We start from the raw sequence: 27,835 nt of genomic DNA on the forward strand, positions 1-27,835 counted from the left end.
TCACATTGCCTAATAATAGTTGGACCAGGATTACCACTCAATTGCACCCCTGCAACAAAACGGGTAAACCTACTAAGGCTAGCAAAAGAAGACACTAAAGGTACAGAATTTGTGGCTTCTTCCATGTTGAAAACGTATGATTCATAACCTAATGGTACAGTACGATGTAGCCAAGCAAATGGAGGACATAAATTACAACTCAATCTTGGTAGTTGCGCCTTACTTTGCTCAAGAATTTTCTGAACAAAGTAAGTTGCTCAATACCTACCACACTGTTTCCTAAGTTAAGTTTTCCAATTGTGATACAATCAGAGAAGTTGTACATTGCAAGGATGTTTATTGGTTAGAAATTATTTTTTTTTTATTTATCTGTAATTCATATTGGTCAAACCGAATACATTTTTTCAGGATTTTTGTATATTAATTTAATAGTTATTAGGCATAAATTAACTGACCTTATAATTTTGACTTTTATTGATAAGTAATTAACTGGGTTTCTTTATTTACCTTTTAAATAACTCTAAAATGAAAAATAGGACCGGTAAGTGTTACATATCATTAGAAAACTATTTAGTTAATTAATTCAGAAATTAAAAAGCTTTTTAACTACTTATCACTTAAAAAATTAAGAGGTGATTAAAAAGCTGTCAAAAAAAGTCAGCTGACCTTACATTTTTGAAAGCCTTTGCAGTTTAATTGAGAGAGACACTTTAAGGAATCCCTGCCCTCCGTCTACACCTAATTTGATATCAGTATCATTTCTTTCTTCAATGTGACTCTAATACACGATAGCAGGATCATTTTCTAATAACTATATATGCAGAAAAAATTACAATAAATGATTGCAATCTTGTTATCTAAAAAAATTGGAAGTAACAGATTACGTAGCTGTTTGTAATCATTTACTTATAATAAAAATATGAATTTATAACCATTGAATAATTGTCCAATCAGCTCTTTGTTCTCAAACAGTTTAATATTGAAACCAGAGTCTAGGGGAAAACCTCAATGAATGGGACAGTTTTTGCAAAATGCTTTTTAAACGTAGACAAAATTGTTTAATATATATATTTAATTATGTTTGGTAACCATCGACTCTTGCTCAATAATATGGTAAAACAAAAAAATTGGATTTGCATTTGGCTATTGGTAAAAAGAGTGTTTTATTGGAGCATGACATTTGTCCCATTCATTAAGTATGTCTCATTGAATGGGACAAACATAAAAGAATTAAAAATAAACGTATTTAATTCAATCATTTTTCAAATTATTTTATTAATTGTAAATCTAGTTAAATGTATAGATACATACATAAAGACCACACAAAAAATATTTTTAACTTTAAACATTTTAACTCTAATTAAATTTCAATCAAAGCAGAACTTTCTCATTTTAGAATATTATATTTAGTTATTTTTATTTAAGTAAAATATTGCAGTATTTTACTTAAATAAAAAGTGTGTAAATAATACCCATTACCCATGGGGATAAAAGTAAGGGACTGCAGCATCCCTCTGCTGAGCTGTAAATAATACTTTGTTAAATTCATTCAATAGGTAGTATTTTGTCCCATTCAATATGCGCATCACTTTATCCAAAAATGATTAGTCACACCAAAAACACCATTAATTAAGCTTGAATGTTTTACTCACTGTAGTACTAGAGACTGTTATCTATTTAAGCATGGAATTTTATTTTCCGTAACTTCAAAAATTGCTGCAAAATCAGAAAAAAAAAAAAACATTTTTAAAAATCACTTTTTACATTCGAAAACACAATAAAATCCATTGTCATTACGGTCATAAGGCAATAGGATGGATGAGTCGGTTGGTTGAGTTCTTGTTTTTATCACTCTTTGTTACAGGAATTTGAATATCCTTACATCAATGCTTCTATAAGAATCTGAGTTTGTCCCATTCAATAAACGTCCCATTCATTAAGATTCTCCCCTACACTTTTCCAAATTCCCTCACTTCTCAGAAATGATACAACTTTAATCGTATTGCAGTTTCTTAGAAATCATAATCAAAATATTGCAAAAGTTGGCTTTAAATAGTTTATTTTCAGCATTTCATGCATATTAAGCGTTATTTTTAGGTCTTAAATACTTGCCTTTCCTGAAGAAGCAAACGTTTTTTTATAGCATGATTAGGCATTATAAATGAATGCATTAAATAAAAACTTCTGATATGAATTAGTAATATTGGCACGATATATCGGGCACATTAATCAAATGCCAATATAATTAAAAAAAAAACGTTTTAGCCTCTTGCCAACGCGTGTGAGGAATAAATTTAAATGTTAAAACTTGAAAGTAAATGGTTTTTTTTTGAATGCATTTCGTAAGCAGCAAGAAAAAAATAACAACAACAACAAAAAAAAAACAAACGAAAAAGTGAAGCTCACTATCTTCGTTTTGCATAGCGAGAAAAAAACTGAGATCAAACGGATGTCTATCCCTTGACACAAATGAAATAGTTTTAAAGATATACAGGAATCACTTTAAGAGTTCAGGTTTACTGCAATCGATTTACAATTACCACGGGGAATACAACTATCATAAACAACTCTTAAAAACTTATCATAACCCTTAAATTTCACTAACACAAATTTTGGCATTTATTGTATCTGTCAAGTTGCGTTTCATTCGGCAGGCGACCCACATTTACATTTTCACTAATAGGTATTAAAATAAAACTGAAGGTTATTAACAGTATTTGGATGTAGATGGAACCGAAGATTAACGCCATCTAGTCTTCAACCCTATTATTATTATCATTATTATTATTATTATTGTTATTATTATTATTATTATTATTATTATTATTATTGTTATTATCATTATTGTTACTATTATTATTGTTATTATTATTATTGTTATTATTATTATTGTTATTATTATTATTGTTATTATTATTGTTGTTATTATTATTATTGTTATTATTATTATTACTGATATTTTATTATTATTATTATTATTATTATTATTATTATTATTATTATTATTATTATTGTTATTATTATCATTAAAGTATAATATACTGTTAAAGTATTAGTTCATTTATTTACATGCGATCACATGATATTTAAGATACCGATGATGTGGAACAGCGAGTTGGCGGACTTAAATCAGAACTATAGTTTTTTATTTTAAACTTTTATTGTTTCTTAATCTTGCTAGATAAATTTCAACAATTTGAACCTAATTATTTCTTTACTTGAGTAATTTTTTAAAGATTTTTTAAACTTAACTAAGCCGGGAAAAAGATATTTAAAATGCGTCTAATTTACATCTGAAAACTAGCCTAAAAGACGTCTGAGTTCACGTCGTGAATGAACGCTAAATTGATGTCTATTTATAGACTTCTTTTAGATACATTTTTTTAGATAAAAAAAATAAATAAAGTAGATGTATATACATCTATTTTATTTATTTTTTATCGAATTTAATGCATTTTTAAAAATCTAAGTGTGTATATCTAATTTATCAGTTTATCTTTTTTGGAGTAACAGACATTTTTTGTCTTCTACTTATATTCTTTCCTTTTTTATTTAATATAAAAATGCAAATGTTTAAATTATAGTTAAAATAATAATAAAAGTTCTAGGAGTTTCATTCAGAATGAAGGTTCTAATTATAAAATTATTTAGAAATATGTGGTTATGAAAAAAACACGTTTTTAAAAGTTGCCTATCAATTACAATTGCTCAGCATGGTTTAACTTTCTTGACTTCTTTTCTGAATATAACCCATTAATTCTTTGAGTTCCTAAAATATATTTAAAAAAACAAGCATTTAAGTTAAAAAATAAAGTTTCATTAAATATGATAATTAGTAGTTTAATAATAATAGTTTAATAATAGTATAAATAATAGTTTAAAACAAAATGTTTATCTTAGAAGTTTAATATCATTGTTAAGTTCTAATAGCCATACATTTAAGAAAGAACTTTATTCACTGTATTAAATAGATGTAATTGAAATGGAACTAAAATTAATATTCTAAAAATATCTCAGTAATCGTGTCACGTGGAACAACATTTAACATTTACAACAAGACATTCCACTATGCATTACTATACTATACATTTATACTTCACACATTTTATCCTTCTTGTAACAAGGTACATGTCAGATGTCACAAATAAATGATTAACTCTATCCCTAGTATTTTTGGCAAAAGAAGTTAAAGGTGCATGACCTGCTCTTTCACTTTTGTTAGCCTTGCTCTTGGCTTAAATGACACACTTAGACAAAGAACCTATTCGGTACTTAAATTAACTAAAAAAAGAAACACCATGAGGTTACCATTATAGACACCATTATAAACACCATGAGCTGCCATATATTACCATAATCCGCCACTTTGGCTTCTTTTTCTTTACTAGTTTTGAAATGATTTAAGTAAAAAACTATCCTATGCACAAACTGTGACTTTGAAATGGCTTTTGAAAATTGATTGTTAGAAATGAGACCAAACAGACGTTCAATTTTATGCTTGAAAATGTTTATATACGGTCTGTGGTTGAACTGTTCATATAAATAGTTTAATCATACTGGTATCCAAACTTAAAATTTTTCTAGTCACTCCAGATTTTTTTTTTGTTTTCAATAAGTTCATGAGTGTTCTTTGGTAGATTTTTTCTTCCTTGTTTCCCTGCTGGGAGCTTGTAAGCAGTATTGGAAATCCTCTCCATGCTGCGTATCTACCATCATTCATTGTTGAAAAACTTGAAAAACTTGAATTTAAAAAAAAAGTTTTGTCATGTAAAATAAACTCAATATTCTTTGTAAGAAAGAAATTCATTTTGTTTGTGAAGAATATTAAGTTTAGAATGTTCAAGAAAAAGCAGTCTCTTTTGCAAAACAAAAGTTAAATGACTGGTTGCATTTGGGCTGTTTGAATTACAACTTTTCTATATTATTTATTTTGCACTTCAAATCTTTAATAGAATAAACACTATACCATGCACAGTGCAATCATTTACATCTCTCTTCATAGTTGCTACATTCTAAAATTCAGGTTGGTCACTTTGACCATCACCTCCTACCTTACAAATACTATGCATGTTATTACGTTCCTACTGTGCTAAACCTTAAAAATTATCTTCATCCACAAAAAGATATTCAAACACTCTTTAGAAAACATGCTTTGGAGGAACACGTGTTAAAAGTTGACAAAGAGTGAAAGTACCATATTGATAACTTATAAAAGCTATCGGAAGGTTAACTTAGTCAACTGAAAACTTAAAACAAAGGGTCCTGAGACCAAACCTTCATATACTGGATTTTATTGAACTGCAGAATTCCCATTTATCACACAGAACTTGAATCCGGTTCTTGAATAAGACTCACAGCAGTAAAAATTGTTTTAAAGCAGGTGATCTCAGAGGTCGCGTGAATATTTTTGCATGGCAATGAAGTCAATTCGCAGTAGCTATATATTATTCAAAAAAAGCGAGGCGACCTCTGTTACCACAGGGCAAAATCAATCAATGCTCAAGAAATCAAAAAAGCAACAAAAAAATACTATGCAAAAACCTTTTCTTTCTATTTCTAGTTTTACATTCAATTAATTATACGATTGTTTTGATTTTGCATAAAAATAACGTAGAAATTTAACATTTATATTCTTTGAAAACATTTTTTAAAAAATTTGAGTTTTTTTAAACCATTTTTTTATTATATTGGGTTAAAAACTGAATGCAAAAAAAAAAAACACCTTAAAAAGTTTAAATATGAAAAACCACTAAAAATTATGTACAAAATCCGCTTAGCGATGCACAGTGCGATGTAGTAAATGCAAATAGCTAGCCATTTTAATAGTTATCAGAAAACAGTTATTACTATTTACTCATGACAGCCCCGCTATTGACTATGGACACCATGGTCACATACTAGCATGCGAGGATGCACAAAGAGTATTTTGCTTCAAAAGTTAGGCAAAATTATTAACGCGATTAAATGATTTTTTAATTTACAAGAAACTATTCCAAATAAATAAATTTAAAAAAATCTAAACGAAAAAATAACAATTAGGTACAGGGGAGGGGGTATATTGTTACAGATACATCACATGCAGTTGCCCAATAAACAATATTGATTGTGCAATATATGTGGCGCCGTAGGTTAGAGTTTTATGTATTCTTAGTGAGATTGGGTACCACCGATATAGTTTCACATAAAGCGTTGCTATTTCAGAATTTTTTATTGCAAGCTTTAACAATGTAAACAAACGACAACAGATCTGGAATAAGTTTTCACCGATTTATTTAAATCTAATGTTGTAATATTTTTCCGGGTCAGAAAAAAATTTTTCTAGATGTATTAATACAATGATGTATTAATACAATATGTTGCAATTGTTTTTTTTATTTTTTTATTTATTTCCTTCGCATGGTATGCTGTGGAAGGTATATATACATATTTACAATACTTCACATATACTATATACAATAAAATGTTTGTTTGGTTTTCGCATATACATACATGCATATGTATATATATATATATATATATATATATATATATATATATATATATATATATATATATATATATATATATATATATATATATATATATATATATATATATATATATATATATATATATATATATATATATATATATATATATATATATATATATATATATATATATATATATATATATATATATATATATATATATATACATATATTTTTTCCCACATATTTTTGTTAACTATATTTACATTTTTTACGTATTTGCATTTTTACGTTCTCAAGTTTATAAGTTTTGAAGGTCAATTTTTCTGTGTTTGTGTAACTCTGTTTTGCTATGTATTTGTGATGTTTCTCACGTTTTCGTCGCTAAGTCCTATTGCGGTCTTGTATATGTCTTAGTTCCTGTTTTTAGTTCTGTTCGAAGTCTTTTTTCAGTAGTGTGTTTAAGAGAAGCGTAGAGTTGACGGTTTTGTTTTCGAATACTAGGGTGTTTCTCGTATGTTGTATTGTTTCGCAAAGCGATTCGATGCAAGTGTCTCCTACGCTTCAGTCTTGTGCAGTTTCGATGCCCATCAGGAAAAATTTCAGGTTGTTGCTGTGTTTATTATTTTTATTGTCTGTTTGTATACAACTTGCGTGTCCGGGCAGTAAAAGAACCAGTGTTGTGTTTCGGTTTCGTTTTTGTCGCAGCGTTTGCATTTTTTGTGTTTTTGTTCCATTTGTACATTGTGTTTAGTGAGGGTAACTTTCTGTGTATGTACTTATGCTGTATGTCGTTGGATTTGCTGTATAAGTTTCTGTTGTGCAGTGTCTGGAATTTCCTTTCCCATGCGCGTTGCGGTATAGGTGTTTGTCCGAAGGGTAGTTTCCTGTTTCACCAGAGATGTTTGTTAGGGGGTGTCTGTTTTGATGTCAGGATCTTGTTGTATATTTTTCGGCCCGTTACCTGGGTCAGTATTTTGTCTTTGTTCTCTATGTGGATGGAGGGGATGCGTCTTAGGTAAGGGTAGTTTTGCGTTTCGGTTTTCAGTGTGTTTAGCCACGCGGTTGGTATCTAGATGTACTTCAATTGTTAGTATTTCCAAATCCAGCCTTGAATTTTGAAATACTAACACGATGTTTTAAATACTAACAAGATTTAAAATACTTGTGAGCTACATTTTCATGCAATATGTAGCTTACAAGTATTGCCGTAAGTGCCTTTCCTAAAATATTTCTAATTTCAACTACAAAAACTCTTCTTCATCTTACGCATTAAGTTGAATAAAAACCTGAAGTACAAATAAAAATCTTTTAAAATTTTTCAATCTAAATCATTTTAAAATTTGTTAAGTGCGTATGTTTTGCTCAATCAAACAGTTAAATTTCATTGAGTCTTGGAATAAATCAATGGAAGCACAAACTGAAGGAAATTCGAACTCAAGAGTAAAGGTACATATTTTCGGCCCTCAACGCGGATAAATCACTTTTAAAATTCTGACATGCTGCTAGACTAGATATTTTTCAACTTCTCTTATTGAAGTACATTGGCTTGATCAAATGATGTAAGTCTTTTTATACACCTAAAAATCCCTAGCTGGTCTCCTCATTACCATGAATTCAATTTTGAAAATCCTCGCAGCTTTTCAATGCTACATCTTCATGCAAGACAAAAATTTTCCTTAAAAATAAAAAATGAGATCTTCGACGATTTTATGATAGTTAAATGAGCTTTAAACGAAAAAATCGTTATTTCAAAATCTCCATTGATTTTTTTTTTAAATAGGTAAATGCGCATAAGCACTTTAATTGAACCAATTTGAATTTTAATTGCTCATTTCAAGCTTTTTTTGTTAATCCAAATATTTTCTCTGTTTAATCAAGATAGAATAATACTTTACAAGACATCAGCATTAATGTTGGTCTCATGGTTTCTCGAGAAATTTGAGCATTTTGATCAGTGTTTTTTTGAATATTTTTGTTCGAACTTGCAGGAGTTAATGTTTTCTTTATCTGGTATTTTAGAATATCAACTTTTAAAACATTTTTCTCTCTTGACTTTGATCAAAAATCAACCTTACGTTTTTTATATGAAGTTTTTTCAAAACAGTTTTCTTCTTTTTCATTATACTTTTCCAAACTTTCGATGTTGTTAAAACGTCTTCTACGAAATTTGATCATCAGACTCTTAAGATTTGAACATTGAGAAATTGATCGACAAATATCTTTAATAAAGTCGGTGTCTTTGTGAAGGTAAAGAGTTAAATTGCTACAAACTCGAAACCATGTCACAAAACATTCAAAGTCAACCTTTGAAACATAACATCTATCGATGTCTATTTCGATACTATAAACTTGATGTTTTGGTGTCCACCCTTCGATCTTTATTGGATAAGTAAAACAGACAGAATCAACATTAGTCGAACAAGTTTTGATGAGATCTTTTTCATCCGAAGACAAAATTTTTTTCCAAACTTGCAACCTCGGTACTTTCAAGTTTGCTTGGATGTAGTTCTCGAAGAAATATTTTTGTTGTAAAACTTCCAATGGATAGCTTCCGTCGTATATTTCAGCAGTCCAACTTCGATTTTTCATATTTTTCTTCAACTGCTTGGTGATGGTTGCTCGTGATTCGAAAAAGCATTCTATGAAGAAGGTGTTTTTGGGATCTGAAAAAAAACAACAAAAAAAAACAAAAAAAAACAAATAAAAAAACTAATAAAAGTTTTGTTTCTTAAGGAGCAACAGGAGGAAGATAAGGGGGCGTGAATTATCTCCTTCATTCAAAGCTCGGTCATAAAATAAAGTTGGTAAAAATATATTTGTTAATCAATCTCAATATGTTGGAGTAGGGATGGTAACGGGCGAACCCGAAATCGTATTTGCCCTGCGGCAGGACAGCGCAGATCAAACCTTAAAAAATAAATGGGGCCGTGCAAATAGTAGCGAGGTTCAATATATAACGCTAAAGGTATTTAAGGGATTTATTATATCAATAAAACACATATAATATTTGGTCTAGGAATTAATTCGTGCGGTTTTTAATTGAAAATTGAAGGTTTATTTCAAAAACTAAATGGATGAATACATTAATGAAAATAGTGTCCATCGCTAGTCACTACTTTTGCCCATCTTTCCGGCAATTTACGAATTCCGTGTCGAAAAAATGCTTCATCCTTAGAAGTGATCCAATCAGAGACCCATTTTTCGATATTTTCTGAAGAAGTGAAGCGCTGTCCAATCAAATCGTTATTCATGCAATCGAACAAGTAGTAGTCAGAAGGAGCAATGTCCGGAGAATACGGCGGGTGGGGTTACACTTCCCATCCAACATTTTCCAAATAGTTTTTGACAGGTGTTGCGACATGTGGTCGAGCGTTATTATGCTGAAAAATGAGTTTATCATGTCGGTTACCCCAATCTGGTCGTTTTATGACCAGAGCTTGCTTCAAATGCATTAATTGTCGTCGATAACGTTCTCCATTAATAGTTTCACCAGGTGTCAGAAGCTCATGGTACACCACACCTTTCATATCCCACCATATACACAGCATAAACTTTGCACAGTGAATATTCCGTTTGGGTTGTGATGGACCTGGTTCACCTGGCTTTACCCAGGCCTTTTTTCGTTTAGGATTCTTGTAATAAATCCATTTCTCATCACTAGTAACGATTCGATGCAAAAATCCCTTTCTTTTCTGTCTTTCAAGCAGCAATTTACAAATGGTCTTTCTTCTTTCCACGTCTCTGTCTTTCAATTCATGTGGAACCCAATGAGACATTTTTTGAATCATACCCATGGCTTTGAGGCGTCTGGAAACTGTTGATTGTTCAATTCCTAACAATTTTGCAAAGTCCTCTTGCGTTTGACAAGAATCCTGATCGAGCAATGCTGCCAATTCTGCATCTTCAAATTTTTTCGGCTGTCCTGGTCGCTCTTGGTCTTCCAAACAAAAATCACCGCTTTTAAACCGTGCAAACCGCTTCTGACACGTTCGCTCAGCTAGAGCATGGTCACCATAAACTTCAACCAAAATACGATGACTTTCGGTAGCACTTTTCTTCATGTTAAAGTAATGAAGAAGAATCCCCCGCAAAAACACTTTATCAGGAACAAAAATCGACATTATCGGTTAAATTAAAAATAGTGTTGTTTACGCTTAAATCAAATGATTTATAATAAAAATGATGCGTAATAACAGTGATCTTCGCACGCATGCGTGGCTAAACGAAACGCTGAGACAATAAGCTAGTTTCGCAATCCCTTGTCAAACCGCACGAATTAATTCCTAGACCAAATAAAAAATATACAAAAAATAAAACAAACATACTATTATGATAAACTATTTCGAGAGGCGAAAAGGTTTTGTGTTGTACAGTGATTAGCAATTCCTTTAACTTTTGTTTTGTTTTAGGATTTAATTAAAAGAAGCGACGAAAAATAAATTATTTCGGACATGAGGGATATTCATATGCGACAAGAAGATGCATTCACAGATTTAGATGCATATTAATAAATAATATCTTTATCAAGAATTCATCAAGAACCAAGAAGTATTAAATATGTTTGATGAAAGTAGTTATTACTAATTATAACTAATAGTAAGAACTTCCTTAAATATTTTAAAGTTTTTTTTTCATTAAACATGAGAACAAGAATAATTAACAAGCAGTGACAAATTAAAGTAAAGAAGAAAAGATGAGAAGGGGATGACCCTTATAAAAAGATAAAATATCTTACCAAAGTCCCAAAAAAGAGTGATTCATCATTAAGATATTCAAGAAATCTCCAGTTTCTTATTAGTTTCCAATACCTAGTTTCTATATCCTTTGCTGTTAGAAGTCGTGGATGGCTGGATCATGTTTTACGTTAGGCTACACTTTCTGCATAATTTAAATGTTATTTCGCAACATCATTTTCCATTAATTTAATTTATCAAAAATGAATTAAAAGAGTACAATAAAGAAGAGTTGCAACAAGCTCTTCCGTAACGAAGCTGCTTTTACTGTTACGCTTTTGTTATAGCGGTGGGTTAATTAGGAAGTTTAGGAACTAGTTTAGCGAAAATTTAAACTTATTTAACTTTTTAAAATATTAACAAAATATTGTTATAAGTTGAAAACTTAATGCAACATGAAGTATGCAAGTTATACTTTAAGATCATGCTATTCTAAATGGTAACCTTCTCAAAGTACTTAGCCTAACAAGATAAACAAATGAGATGAATCTTATCTTTTTAAACACGATATGGTCAAAATTTTTTAAAAATGGCATTTGTAGAGTGATTTTATCATGGTTTAGGACAATTTCAGCAATATTCAACTAAAAAACTAAAAAAATATACTGTCTATAATTATTCGAATGACATTGAGATTTTTAAAAAAGTGCTTTAACATGTTTTTTATTTTTATATTTGTAATATTGATAACTCATGGTAAACGTAGACAGATAGTTTAAGTAAAAAAAATCCCGAAAATTATCATACATACATACATACATACATACATACATACATACATACATACATACATACATACATACATACATACATACATACATACATACATACATACATACATACATACATACATACATACATACATACATACATACATACATACATACATACATACATACATACATACATACATACATACATACAACCTTTTTCAGCCAATTAACACTTTTACTTGTAGAATGTAAAGGGATTGCTGCGGTATAGGGAGTTATTGAAGAAATGCAAATATCAGTGAATCCATAAAAACCTTGTTTTCCACCAGTTTTTAACAGTAGTTTTTTATACAAAAACAAATGAAAATGGCCGAAAACAAGATTTTTATGAACATTTGTATTTCTTGATTTGAGTTTTTTATTTGTATAACTTGTTTTAGTATATCAAATATAGTTTCAAGAAACATAGTTTTGTCATCGTATGCCACTTAAAAGTTTGTTAAAATACTTAATGTCAATTTTGAATAATGATTTATTATTCGATAAGTACTACATATTTGAAAAAGCATTACTTAACAACTTCAATATTACCTGCAATATACAAGTAACATTATTTACTTAAACATTACAGAAAACTTAATTTGATAATTGTTAAAGAAATAAAAACATTAAATGTTAAACTGTTTAAAGTGAAAATTTTATAAATTACTCAAAATGTTTTTGATATATACTAATGATTTTATTAACTTGATTCTTTAAAATAATAACAATAACAGTATTAGATATTATACTAAATGTACGTGAATTAGGAGTGGATAAATTAGGATTATGGAAAGATTTACTTAGCTAAATCAAATAAAACTGAAGAAATTAGCAAAGAGAACATAAATATAGTAAAGGCGACTTTAGCTACATTTATTTTAAAAGTGATGAAAAAAACTAAAACAATATGGTATAAATTATAATTCATTTATAGTAAAAGAACATCAATGGCTTAAACAAAATCTTATGACCAATAAAAGAAGCCACGTTAGTTCTAGAAAACCCCATAAACAATGGAGAGTCATTGGAGAGCGAAGCAAAAGAGAAAAAAATTAAACAATTAGGTGTTGAACATCATGCTCTATTTTTAGTCTCTGCAAGAAGTACACATTTAAAAAAAAATCAAATGCTTAAAAAAAATACAAATGTTTAGAGGTCAAAAAAGTTAAAGACACTTTGGATAAAACCTTTAAATATGAGTGTAAAGCGAGCTCTTGATTTAAAAGTGAATACTAATCTCAGCGATAAACAATTATAAATGATCAGAAGCTTAGCCTATCCTAAAAATTTTTTCTCTCTGCTTTTAATACTTGAGCATTCGTCATGGTTCATCATGTCGGTGCGTTTAAGTTTAAAAAATTTTAAAAATCTTTTATACTTTAGTTATGGTTTTCATTTTCTCGTTATTTACTTTGTATATATTGCGATTTTTATGTTCATTTCTACCCTTAAAAAAAATTTTAACGTGAATGTTGTTTAAAAATACCTGCTAGATGATAAATCGCTCCCAAATTTACAAAATACCTGCTAGATTATAAATAGCAAAAAGTATGGCATAACCTGTTAAGTATTTTTGAATGCTAAAACCGTACTTGCCATTAATTTTTCTTGTACCATTTATAGTTCTTCTACATTACACCTCGTTAATTTACGTTATCCCTACCTTTACATTATACCTAGTCAGAAAAAATTACAAACTCACTATATTTGATGGGGTTAAAACCATAATGCTGCAGGTCACATTTTCATTAAAATTGAGTTTTTTTCTGTTTGAATTTCTGAAAAGAAGTAATTTACTTTCCTTCTAAACTAATGATGATTTGATCGTAACTAAATGAATGATGATATGGTCGTAATTATATTATGAATTGGGTGAACCAAAAAAAAGTTTTATGTGTTCAATATGTATAAAAAAATTGTATCAAATACATAAGATATTATTACCTGCACAAAAACATTCATCTGGATCGCCATAAGAGAAACCATAAAGTTTTCAAACATTAAACTTAGAAGATGCATTAATCAAAGGGTTATAAAAATAATAAAAAGCCTAAAAGATTTAAAAATGATAATTTTATGGCAGAACAAAAATATATAATAGCTTATATAATTGCTAATAATAATTTAAATTTAGATTATTAAAAAAAGGGATAAATACAACACTTGTAGTTTTGATGGATTAAAATTGTGTTTTGATATGCGAAAAAAATATTTCTTTTTAGTAATAAACTTTAATGGAGTAAATTAAATGAACTTTTAAACACTCCTGATGTTTCATGCAATATCACACCAATATTTTATGCAATTACTATAGAACAAAAGGTACTTCATTTAGCAAATGAAAATAAACTTGAGCAAGATATCAACTATTACACTTTGCTACGTTTTTTTATGAAGTGAACTACATTAAACTTTTCCAAAAACTGCTGGTCACATTTCCCCAAAGAAGCCATTCCTATCTTAAATGTGAAAGACTTTTGAACATAAAAGGCAAAGAGATACCACCTGATTGGTTACTCTGCATTGGTAAAGCCGTAACCATCATTGGTCCATAGAATCAGAACTTTTAACCTTTAACCTACTTATTCACAGCTAAGCAATTTTTGTGGTTAGTGCATTTAGAAGTGGCCAAGTTTTGCTATGCCATTTCTCAACGAGAAGTACACAGAATGTCTATAAGTGCACGGCCTTATATCTTTGACAATTTAAATTCATTATGAATTATGGAAAAACTCCAAGCTGTAAATAGCATATACATCCATCTTCATAAGAAATGGAGTCAGAAACTTGAAATATTTTCCCTTGAGGAGACTTACAAAGGAAATTAAAATTAAGTTCCAATAGCTCTATACACCCTTATGGAGGCTGCGGATGGTTCACCAACTTTGAGTATAAATTCCATTAGTTCCTTTGGTCATGGTTTCAGTTGCAATTTTTATGGAAAGTCTGTCAAATTTTACATAATGTTCAGTCAAGGAAGAAAGAAGCTTTCTGACCTAAGCGACTCCAACAGCTTCTAAATCGGACTTTGAAACTTTTTTTAAGATCCTCTCCCACTTTTTTTCTCACAGTACCAATGAATCTGTTTATAATCAAATTTTAATATCAAGTGTGAAAGTTTTAGCCGCTGCTACTAAAATGTGGACAACATCTCTGTTCCTCTTTGTTCTCCAGCCACTTTGCTACTACTCCTGGATTTGATTGGAACGGATTCTTAAAACCTTTTTTTAAATATATTTATAGATTAATTACCTTACTTCAAGAAAATTTATTTCTCCATTATGCAATTAAAAAATGTTAAATCCAAACTTACGCGCTTCTTCTGGTTCAGTATTACACCTTTTTTTTCTTTTCAACGCATTTAATTCCTCATCTTTTTATATATTTTTTATCATACTAGTGTGCTTAAAATAAATTAAATCACGTGGAAAGTTTCAAACATAGAAATTATAGTTTAAAGAAAAGGGATTTAAGTACGAAGTTGAATATTGGTCAACAATAACGTTTCAGATTTTAGTGATTTTTAAGAAATCCGCTTTGTCAAATACAATTTTGAAGTATTTTTGACCGTATACAATACTGCTCAAAAATTTAACACACATTAGATGTAAGTTGCGTTTTTTTCTTTAAAAATGAAATAAAAATAAAAAATAAGAAATTCAAGGTTTTTTAAAAAAGAAAAATATTTATTTGGCTTTTTTAATTACATTAAGAGAAAACAAAATACAAAAAAAACAAGTATCTATTACTAAATATCTTTAATCAAAGTTGGTATATAAAAAAAAAAAGTTAAAACAAAGCAGCTCATTAGTTTAGCACACCTGGATTTAAGTTTGTCTTAATAGCAAGATCAATAAGGTATATGTCCACCTTTGTTCTTTATGCATAAGTTCACATCTTCTTTTAATCGAGTTAAAAAGTTTTCGGTAATAATCAGTTGATGATCTGTCGAACGACACTTTCAAACTTTCCCTTAGATATTCAGCTGATGTTACGGGAGCTTAAGTGAGTTTGCGGTCCAGTACAGCCCATACATTTTCGATTAGATTAAGGTCAGGTGATCTAGCTGGCCACTGAAGTACCTTAATGTTGTTTTCTTGAAACCAAATAGTCACCGTTTTCGCTTTGTTACAAGGAGCGTTGTCTTCTTAAAACTGCCACTCCGACTCATTGCTAAAAAGATGTCTCTAGTCGGGATTAAATAATTTTGGAGCGTTTCGATATATTTATGTTGATCCATACGACCATCGTATAAGTAGCAGAGACCTGGGTCATCATAAGTGATGCAACCCCATATGCCTATCGAACCTCTACCACCTTGTAGTCGCGGCACAATGAAGCGACTATGAAACATCTCATTATTGTGTCTTCGGGTAATCACTCTGTTCTTTCGGTTAATAACTGTAAAGTTGAATTCGTCACTAAATATTATTCGTCTTAGTTCATAATTAGCCATTTTCAAAATAGCTCTACAAAATTTGATACGTTTTAATTGGTTTGCGCAGTTGGTTTTCGCAGTTGGTTTTCGCAGTTGGTTTAAGCAGTAGTTTTCTGGCAGCAACTTTGCAACAAAGTTTTCGATCAACCAATCTTCTATTTACAGTTTGTCTTGAGATATGATTTTTTAGAGCCAAGCTCACTTATTGTGCAATCTCTTTGGCTGAGTATTTAGGGTTTTTTCTTGCAATTCTATGGATACTATTATCAACGGTGATACTTGTTATTCATGGTCGTCCAAATCGGTTTTTGTCTGCAGTAGTACCAGTTTTTTCAAATTTCTGAATTGTTCTGAGTACACATGAACGAGATATAGACTTAAGAGTTCGAGCTATTTCAGAACTGTTGAAACCACCAAGATGCAGTCCTAAAATACTAATATCCCATTTTATTGGTCAAATTATGGATAAAATTTAAGCGAAAAATACCAAGTTTATTTCAAATGAGGTAATATATACTATATATATCTTAGAAACTTTTGTTCAGTTATTATGTAAAAAAGGAAAGTTAAATTTACTTTTTAGTAAAAATTTGACGTCACAAAGTAAAAAGCGGCAGTTAAAAGACAATAGGAGTGCAAGTGTGCTAAACTTATGAGCAACTTTTTTACACCGCTTTAAGTAGCGGTCTCTGTTTAAGTTAAAAATAGATGGTTAAATTAAAGTAATTTTTTTTCCATATTTTTTTCTCTATATAAGGTTTGTTTTAACTAATTGTTAAAACAAACCTTATATAGAGAAAAAAAAATGATCTAGCTAGAACTTGATCATCTAGCTAGAACTTGAAGCAATATCTTTGTTTTAAAAAAAAAAGATATTGCTTCAAGTTCTAGCTAGATTTATCTCTATGTTGATTAAAATTTATCAATTTTATGCTCGTTATAATATCCCTGCACTGATCTTTGTTTCGCCTTCGTATGCGCTTCTTGACACCTCGGAGAAAACTCGACAATTGAGATTCCACTATCGCGATCCGAAAAAACACGATTTGATAACTTGTCACATTTATTTCCTTAAAGGTCGATCGTTTTGTCTTAACGAAAGTTGAGAATAATTCATGTTTTTCAAAAGTTCATGTTTGTCACAGCAAATGCATTTTTAAGCTCAATATTGAAGAGATCAGTGAGTGAAGAAAAAAATGCTTTTTTTTTTCCTTTTAGGAAGTTTCTTTACTTTCAGAGTGTTTTTGTAAATTTCTTCATTTTTCGTGCAAATCTTCCAATTAAGTAATGCAATGGTGATCTTTTTCAGTAGGGATAACACTTTAGTATTCAAAAACCGCGGATGACAAACTTTGATATTTCCAACGTTACATAGTTTACTTTGTATGCATTTCAGCAGTTTTAAATCAAAATGAAAACAAATTCCAACGTTTAAAGGTTTCGCCTATAATATTTATATTTACATACAATAGTGATTTATTTTTGTTGTTTAATTTTTTTTAATCACATGGTTATAAACTTTTTTTTTTTTGAACTTTTAGGGTGTCCTGGATAAAAATCTAAGAAAATTTCCATATGAGTACGACCATCCTAAAATATATATATATGGATAAAAATCTAAGAAAATTTCCAAATGAGTACGACCATCCTAAAATATATATACGGAATAAAAAATGGCAGAGTTTTTAAACAGAAAAAAAATTTTTTCCAGAACCAGTAGCGGCCACCCAAATATATTTAGACGCCTAAATGTTATGGCTGCCACCTCCTAACTAGCGGCGGAATTTTTACTTTCAGCCAATAGAAATGAAATCAAAATGTAAAATATTTATTTAAAAAAAAACATTTTCATCAATTGTTTTTAAATCAAAAACCAAAATAAAAAAAACGAGTTCGCCACAAAACTTTAAAAATTTGATATCAAAATTGCGTTTTATATGATTAACTGCCAAGTTTTGATTATTTTTAAATCATGATTTAATCAGAGTAGTTTTTTTCGAAAACTATTGAATGTAATATTCAATAAAATTGTCAGTTTTTGATGGGGTCAAAGCTGGAAAAAGTCATCCGTGATGCTAAAATTTTCAATTTTTTTTCTTATCATTTTCTTATCAAATCATTCCATATCAGATTATTTTTTATCATTATCATAATAATTCCTAATTTTAAACATTAGATATTATTAAAGACTCTTGAAAAAAGCTATATCCTTTAATGTTCACTAAAAGTTTAAGAAAATTTACTTTATTGCTGCACTGTTAAAAATTTCCGTTAAAAAACGGAAAAATATTCTGTTACTTGCACGGAAAGTATCCGTATATCCATGTATGGGATGTACAGATTAAGCATCGGCGTTACCGCACCGTCGGTAAAAATGCGCAAAAATGCGTAAATTTGCGTAAAATGCGTAAAAATGCGTAAATTTGCGTAAAATGCGTAAATTTGCGTAAATTTGCGTAAAAATGCGTAAATCTGCGTAAAAAGCGTAAAAATGCGTAAAAATGCGTAATTACCGCGGTAATTTTGCGTAAAAATGCGTAATACGCAATTTTACCGCATTTATCACTTTTTACCGCATTTATCACTTTTTACCGTTTTTATCACTTTTTACCGCTTTTTATCACAATTTACCGCATTTTATCACAAATTACCTCTTTTTTTGCTGATTACCGAAAAACTAAAAAAAGATACTTTTAATTGCTTTTTGTATTTCTATTAGTAAATATTACATTTACAGTTTTAAACAAACAAGTTATTGATAAAAAATTAATCATCAGATATATCATCATCTGTCTCTAATAAAATGTTTGCAAGCTCAGATGCTCTGTACTTTTTTTTCTCATTCCCCTTCCAATTCGACTTCATTATATTACCTAATTTTGCTTTTTTGATTCTACTTTGTTTGTGCTGGAGTGTCATTGGAATAAACAAAGAGACACTTTGAGTTTGGTCTTTACCTTGAGTCACTTCATACCCTTCTTGTTGAGCTAGAGTCCTTTGACTCTCTTGAGTATCTAACTGTAGCTGTTGTTGCTTATTAGGTTCAGGACCAGTTTGAGTATCTGATAAAGTTGGAGAAGCCTTTTCAAGTGCACCTCTTTTTTTAGTTTCAGTTTGACTATGTGATTTTCCCTGTTGGTGAGTCTTCTTAGTTGGTGGTGTGACATGTGGTAATTCATACGGCTCTTCTTCGCAAGTTTTTTCCCAATCGTTGAGGTTAGAAGGAACCCTTGCGTAATTTTGACTCACAAAAACTAACATGCTAGTGTTTTCTGGTTTTACATTATGTCTAAAATCAGTAACTGTCCTACCTCCTACTGAAAACATTCTTTCTGATGAAGCAGAAGTCACAGGTATAGCCAAGTAACTTCTAGCCAGACCAGCTAGCAAAGGTAACTCATTTTTATTTTGCTTCCACCATTCTAAAGCATCCACATCCCTTTCAGGTAAGGCCATAGTCTGATACTTTTCAAATTCAAGCATCAAGGGTGGCTTGAGCTTTGATTGGCTAGGCTGTAAAGTCCCAGGGCGATGCGCTGAAACCTGCCTCCTGTCTTTCAAAAACTCAAGGTCCACTGGATCCATAGTTTCGTCAAGATCTGATGTTTCTAGCGAAGTATGATCATCAACCAATGACTCGCAGAACTGGATTGTGGTTGGGTGATTGTCAACCAGTTCCTTGATGGCGGCTTCCCTCCCTTCCTCACTGTTTGCAATATTTTTGAGTGTATATCCTCTATAATATGGGTGCAGAAGTGAACCCACATTATAGTATTTGACTCCAACGCCATAATTAGGTAAACCCTTCTCAAATTCTTTCATGAAGTTGTGTAGGCACTCTGCAACTTGAGGGTCACGCTCTTCAATGTCATTTATGGTTCTTTTGCAAAGCAAGTGGAGATTTAATATGTCTTTTTGAACTTTATGGATAGTCACTAGATTTTCAGAAGACCAGGAATCAGAGTATCGCTTACATTCTGCCAGAAATGGTAAAATGTTGTAAATACTAATAAACTCTAACTCATCCGGAATCAAACTTTGAAGATTTGGTTTGTTTAGAGTTTCTAGAGCAACCAGTAAACCAGCCTTCAATCTGAGGATTGACTTAAGCATCATAAAGTTAGAATTCCATCTTGTTACAATTGGCTGAATGATCTTGACTGGTTCTATATTTGCTTCCACGCACGCTTTCTTGATGTCCTGCCAGTCTAATGAACTTTGGTGGGTCCTTTGAGCAAGTCCTTTACATTTCTTAATTATACCATTGATTCCTTCTGATTTTTCTACAGCCTTTGTTAAACAAGTGTTGAGCAGACGATCGGCACAGGTTAGATGATCACTGATCTCTTTGCTTTCCGTGATTGCTTTCTTCATGTTGGCTGCAGCATCAGTAACACCCACTTTGTAAAGGTCTTCCCTCTGAAGACCAGGAAATTGAGAAATCATGTGGTCTATTCCTTGTGCAAGCAAAACCCCTGTATGTCTCCCAATAAAGTTTTGGCAATCCAAAGATAAGTTTTTGAGTTCAAAGTCTTTGGTAACATAATGCAATGTAAAGGAGACGAAGGGATCACCATTTCTTGCAGTCCATCCATCTGTAGTGAAAGCTGCCATTTCGCAATGCGGGATGTCTCTCTCAATTTGCATTTTTACATCACGTCTTAGATTGCGATAAATCATTGGTAGCTTGAATTTGGATAAGGTGGTTGGACTTTTTAGGTTGGCTTGTGGACAAAGATAATTCAGCAGCATTTTGAAGCCAGCAGTTTCAATAACGTGAAACGGGAGGTTAGAGAGAACTAGTGAAAGGGTTAGGATGGTATCAAATTCCAACTGTTGAGCACTTTGTGAAGGCCACTTTATTGTTTCAGTAAAGTCGTCCATTTTTGTTTGGTGACTTGATGATGCATCATGTGGGAGGTTATCAAACCTTTTGTTTTTATTAATAGGACCAAAATATCTTCTTATGGTACTGGACTTATCAGCCTCTGCCTGAGCATTCCTCTTTTCTTGAAATTTCTTCTCTTTATTTTCGTTATTGACTTTTTGCATCTGGTAAAAAGATAGCGGATTGCAGGATCTGAAATAAAATAGTGGAATTATATATGTTTAAAAGGATGCGAATTACAATGTTTCAGTAGTAGATAGTTCATAAAAAATAAATACATGAACCACAAGACACATTAGTGTTTTTTTAAAAATTCTAAATAATTTTTTTTTTATCATGTTGCATTTTACCATGGACATATAAGAAATGGACGTGCAACCTATTGTTTTTTTTGCGAACCATGCTCGTTGCGCATAGTTAGAAATCTTTTGTTTTAAGCAATAGAAATTAAATTATATTAAAGTCTGTCGGATTTAACGAAAATTTTTGGACTCGTCTAACCAGTCATTTCAACTTCCTCTCATTTATTAAAGATAACAGCAAAAGAACCAAGTTTTAAGCTTAATTTTATATAGATAGACATTCTTAATACCTTAAGAAATAACGCGGACAATGAAAAGAAATTGAGATCATTTGCTTGACTACCTTAGTACATGTATAACTTGAGATAAAATAAATAATACAAAAATCAAGTTGTTTTGTAGCTACCTAGAGCACAATGGTTTCATGTCTAGGGAATTACTCCATCTATTATATTGCTGCAGACATCCAGTTTATGAATATTATAGAATTTTCTATTTTTATGTTTAACAACAGAAATATATACAGTAAAGGATAAATAACTTATACATAAAATGAATGTAAATACAATAAAGAAAAAAATAATTTGTCACAGTTTTAAAGAATTTAGCAAAGTCAATTTATGGCAAACCGCAAGAATAACTAAGTATTTAATATTAACATAATATGATTTACCAGCTATATATAAACTAATTTTTATTTGACAAAAACAAATGGGTCATTATGAGCTTATTATGACAATTGAAATAATATATGAAACATGAAAAGCGAAAACATGAAATATCTGACCGCATTTTGCAAGATAATTATAAATTTGAATAACTTTTTAAAAGGTTATGCTTTATCAAATGAATTATAAAAAAGCCTATAAGAAAATACACCTACTAAAAAAATAATGCATTAAGGAATATAAATTATGGAGCTTATAAAGTAGCCGGGGCAAAAAATGGCGACATGTCGGAAAAAATACTAAAAAAATACACATGAATGAAGGACCAAGGAGTTGAATGAAACCAGATCTTAATAAAAAATTTAATTTAAGCTTTTTTATACTTCGCTATACTTTTTTTAGTCATTTTAAAATTATCCATACAGATCTATTTTATCATTGACAGACTTTGTTTACACGAAAAAAGTTCCCAAATTTACAAATATTTATCTTGAAAAAATGATGAAAATCTGTTCGTGCCGACAACTAATTTCCTTTACCTTGGTGTAATTTGTTTAGTAATTTGTCAACGCGTGAAGTAGTTACTTTATCCTGAAGTACAGTCTTATTAAACAAATGCTGTAAAAGTTTAAACTTTGACCACGTGATCAGAGGTTCTGTTTTTAAACTGTGGGCAGCCATTTTTTATTCATATAAACGCAAAATTTTTCGAAGCCAGTTTTGGCCTCTCAAGAAGGCGGCGGATACAACGAACGGCTATATGAAAATTAAGAAACTAATGATAATCAAATTTTATATCTTAAGCTCAAATATTGATAAGTTTCAAATAAAAATCTATTTTTTTGTTTAGCATAAGATTTTTTTCATAAAAATAACGGAATATTACATAATTACATAAACTTCAAGTATAAATATTTTTTTATTTAACAAAACATATTCTTACAATAGCTTGTTGTATGTTAACTTTCTGCTTTTCGTTTTTTAGAATAAATATGAGCCCATAATTACGAAAGTGGTCTAAGTCATATTTCTTATTTCGAGATATTTAATGATTCGCATTTGAATAAATTAAAAATTCCGTATAACGTTGTAATTACAACTACTTTTTAAAGGTTCATTTTTGACGATATCGTAAAAATTACATTGAATATATTTAGTTTAAAATCATGTCGTGTGAAATAAGTGATAAATTCATTTTTTTTTTAATTTTGACTTAGACCACTTTCATAATTATGGGCACATATGATAAAATACAGGTTCTCAGTAAAACTAAGTAGGAGTTTTAATTTTAGTTTGTTTCAATTTAGTTTGTTTAATAGTAGTGAAGAAAAAGTATTTGTTTACTTGTGCAGAAATCTCAAATTTAAAATAATTAGTATTTGCAATATAACTTATGTACCTTTTAGTTCTTAACTACCCAATGCTTGTGCTAGAAGCAGGGGCCTGTACAGGAATTTTTTTGGATAAGTCGCAATTTTAACCCCTTCCCAAAAATGTTAAATTTTAGCATCCCCCCCTTCCTCATTGAGAAACGCATATATGAGGTAAGACGGCTTAGTGTATGTACAAACGTAAGTCCGAATTTAATTTTTAGTGTTTAAAACCCTTACTTTCTTTTTATATTGTTCAAAATGCAAGTAATTAAAAAGATACACAGCTTTGTATAAAACAATTGGGGATGTCCATTGATATATTTTAATATATGCTTGTTGTTAACTGTAGTCTTCTCCTCCTGATGATAAATATCAAAAGAATTTGACTAAAACGTTACTAAGGGTGTAATTGAAATGGAAGTCCGGAATTTGTTCTCTAAGACATAATAACTTTTATTTTTTTTAAATTAACAAAAGAAAATATTTAAAAAATGAAGTATTTTATAACTTAATAAAAAAGGTATGTCCATTCAAAATTTTTATTAATTTGCTTAAGTCAAAAATTAAAACAACCTCCGTTTAATATATAAATCGTTTTTTAATAAACTTTAGACCGTTCTCGATTTGAAAAGCGCTATAATAAAATACCAAATCGTAAATCTAACTGTTATCCCGGATTAATAACTTCTTACCATCCGTTCGAACAATTAACCTTGTATAGTTTGCTTAATTATTGCTTTAGTTTGCTATAATTATTCGCTCTGTTTGCTTTTATCTACCGACGCATCATATTTATTCAAAATATTAAAGTTGTGAAAAAATATATAAAGATACATATTTTGGGTATGTCCAGCGACGTAGCAGACATCCCCTAGACACGCCCTGAGAAGGTTAGTAGCACAACTGCATGTTGCGTTATTGAAAATATAAAATTTGTCAAAATTGTAGGTAGACACCACTGCCGCTTACCATTCAGTTGTGTTATCAACCTTCTAGCACACTGTATTGGGTAACTAAGAACTAAAAGGTACATAAGTTATACATAAATATTAATTTAATCGTAAATTGCACATAAAAAAATTATATCGAATATTTTGAACTTTAACATTTAAATTAACAATTTCTTTAATTGTCTAATTTTTTAAAAATCATTTCATTTCTATAAACTTTTTAAAAATTTCTTTCATTGTCTTGTTTTTCTTTCAAAACTGTTTAACTATTTTCTTTCATATTACAATAGTCTTATTAGATGTACATCGGTTCACCGCTAAGAGCTCTGATCGCCGCCATCTTGGAAGGCCAATTTTTGCTTCAATATTTTTTCGAAAACAACAATAGAATACGCTATCTAGTTATATTTTGAGATCAGTGGTTTAAAATATACTAAATTATAGTAAGAGTAAAACACTTACTTTAAATGAGCTTTAACTCCACTGGTGCTACCTTGAGACAGCTTAATCACCTTTTTGCACTTATTGCACTCAGCAAATCCTGATTTTCTGCCAGAGCCAGAGATGTTATCCTCTTCTCTGTCTAGCTTGGTAAAATAATTCCAAAGAGACATTGTTTCTTGAAGATGGTTTGATTCGGTAGTGATTTTGGTATACTAATCAGATCACTGAAGAACTTTGAGGTTGTTAGTCTTTCTTGACTTTTGTCAAGCTTATATAGGAGACTAATTTAATTTTAGAGGGTAATTAATTATTTAACAACTATCTGACTTGATAAAAAGAAAGTAATTTTTTACCATAATAATTACCGCTTATACAAACTTTTATCACAATTTACCGAAATTACCGATTTTTACCGCTTTTACGCAGTTTTACCGTATTTACGCAATTTTACCGTTTTTACGCATTTTTACGCATTTTACGCATTTTTACGCATTTTTACCGATTTTACGCATTTTTACGCAATTTTACCGTCTTCTGTTACAAGAAAGCGTAAAAATGCGTAATACGCATTTTTACCGCATACGGTAAAAGTGCGTAATACGCATTTTTACCGCACTGCGGTAAAAATGCGTATTACGCATTTTACCGCATTTTACCGCATTTTACCGAAATTTTTTTACCGCCAGTGCGGTAACGCCGATGGTTAGTACAGATACATTATGTACGGAAATTTTCCGTATCTGCGGCTAAATTTTCAAATACGGAAGTTTCCGTTGTATTAAACTGCAGTTAAAATTAACATGTTAAACCGCCATAAGTGATTATTTTTTTAACTTATATTTGGGTACACATTTAGCTTCAAAAAGAAATAGAAATATTTATTAAAGTTGACAATTGCATCTTCTTCTTCTTCGATTATTTACTGAAAAATTTGTAATGCTTTTATCAAAAGTTGGATTTCACTATAGATATAATATTTATAACATAATTTTTTATAAAATATAATAATATTATATATTAATTTATATAAATATTATAATATATATATATATATATATATATATATATATATATATATATATATATATATATATATATATATATATATATATATATATATATATATATATATATATATATATATATATATATATATATATATATACTGATGTATTATCAACTCCAGGGATATTAAATTAATTATTTTTAATTATTTTGTGTTTAGCAAAAATATTAGTAATAAAGAGAGATATAGTGATTTTGTAACAATTTTTAGCTTAAGCAAGAAAAAGTTAATTTTCAAACATTCTTAGAATAATGAAATGTTGTTTCATAAATTTAGTTTTTTTTTTAGCGATGATTAAGGACCAGATGGGTTAAAGTTATTAATTTTCTATTATAAAATATTCATTTTTCATTATATTATAATATATAACAATGGTATATAAAATTAGTAAAATAACTTAGTATAAAAAATTTAAAATTTTGTTTTTTAAATGGTTTTATAATAAATCAAAATAAATTTTTATTAAAGATTAGAAAAGAACATTTAGATTGTTAAAATGTTTATTAGAATGAATAATTGTTATTAGAGTTAAAATAGAGTTTTAAACTTTTTCTTAATTTATCTGCTGCTCAAAAAGTCATTGTATTATTTGGTAGGTAAATTTAGTAATTGATTATTAGAATTTGATTTCAAAGAAGTTCTAAAGATTTTTATTTACTTAATAATATAAAAAAATCTAATTTTCTAATTTTAATTTAAATCTAATTTAGTACTGGCACCAACAATGGTAAAAAATTGGCCTTCGCTAAATCAGTCATATAGAGTAACAACTTTAAAGTAATCAATCATTGCACACAATGAGTTTTTTTTTAAATTTATTACTTTATTAAATATTAAAATGTTTCCTTACTAAAAAACTTATGCATTTTTATTTTTAGTTGATTCGAAATGGATAAGAAAGGAAATACTATATTTTTTTGCATTTGAGTTGATTTATTTATATTTTACGAAACTAATATATATATTAGATAAAAATAAATTTTTATGTACAGTGGGGTGCAAAAAAAAGCCACACTGACATTTTTTCTTGATTTCAAGTATAAATTGTATAATCAAGCAAAACAAAAAAAATTGGATGTGGCAGTGAAAAATTCAGGAAAGAAGAGGTATGCATATATATAAACTAATATTTATATAACAAAAATCATTAAAGATACAGAATAATATGGGCACATTTAATATTTTAGAAAACAACGAACGGATATAGATATTGGATGAATTATTGAAGCTGCTGACCGAGGAGAGTCTCATAGAAGCTATGTAGAGCGTTTTAAACTCCACTATTAGCAGATTGGTGAAGAAATATAAACAAAATGGTACAACTGAAAGCTCTATTGGATCAGGGAGAAAACCTAGAACTTCAAAAAAGGAAGATTGCTACATTCTTAATGTTGTCAAAAAAGATTGTAAAATCACATGTAGTGAGATAAAACTAGGTTTGAACCTTACTAATATCTTAAAGTGGATAATATCTCATCAAATAAAAGTATCAGGTGAATTTTTTTCTGGAAAGCAAATAAAAAAATCATTTGTTAGGGAAATCAATCGCAAAAAAAGATTAAAGTGGTGCATTGAGCACAAAGATTGGACATGTGAACAATAGACTAAAGTTATTTGGAGCGACGGGTCTCCTTTCATCTTGTTTTATAATGTTCGACCTCACTGTTGAAAATTAATTGGGGAAAAATTCAACCCCCAAACATGAAACGCAACCATTAAACATGACAAAAAGGTCAATGTGTGGG

The 27,835-nt window shown here is 29.6% G+C and overlaps 1 protein-coding gene and 1 long non-coding RNA gene across 2 annotated transcripts; one reads left to right on the plus strand and one right to left on the minus strand.

Annotated features, from left to right (window-relative positions):
* Positions 1-8,501: 8,501 nt before the first annotated feature.
* Positions 8,502-13,928, minus strand: LOC149886379 (uncharacterized). Its single transcript, XM_090093959.1, has 2 exons — positions 13,906-13,928; positions 8,502-9,136 (listed from the first exon to the last, which is right to left on the minus strand). The coding sequence occupies exon 2, from the start codon at positions 9,060-9,062 to the stop codon at positions 8,532-8,534; it is 531 nt and encodes a 176-aa protein (XP_089950085.1). The 5' UTR covers positions 9,063-9,136; positions 13,906-13,928; the 3' UTR covers positions 8,502-8,531.
* Positions 13,929-26,413: 12,485 nt separating this feature from the next.
* Positions 26,414-27,579, plus strand: LOC149886380 (uncharacterized). The gene is made up of 3 exons (XR_016453987.1): positions 26,414-26,867; positions 26,969-27,196; positions 27,278-27,579. It is a non-coding gene; the product is annotated as an uncharacterized LOC149886380 (long non-coding RNA).
* Positions 27,580-27,835: the final 256 nt, after the last annotated feature.

Source organism: Hydra viridissima, unplaced genomic scaffold, assembly GCF_058129835.1.
Source record: "Hydra viridissima isolate aposymbiotic clone 2 unplaced genomic scaffold, HvirCarnegie_v1 scaffold_7, whole genome shotgun sequence".
Lineage (NCBI taxonomy): Eukaryota > Metazoa > Cnidaria > Hydrozoa > Anthoathecata > Hydridae > Hydra > Hydra viridissima.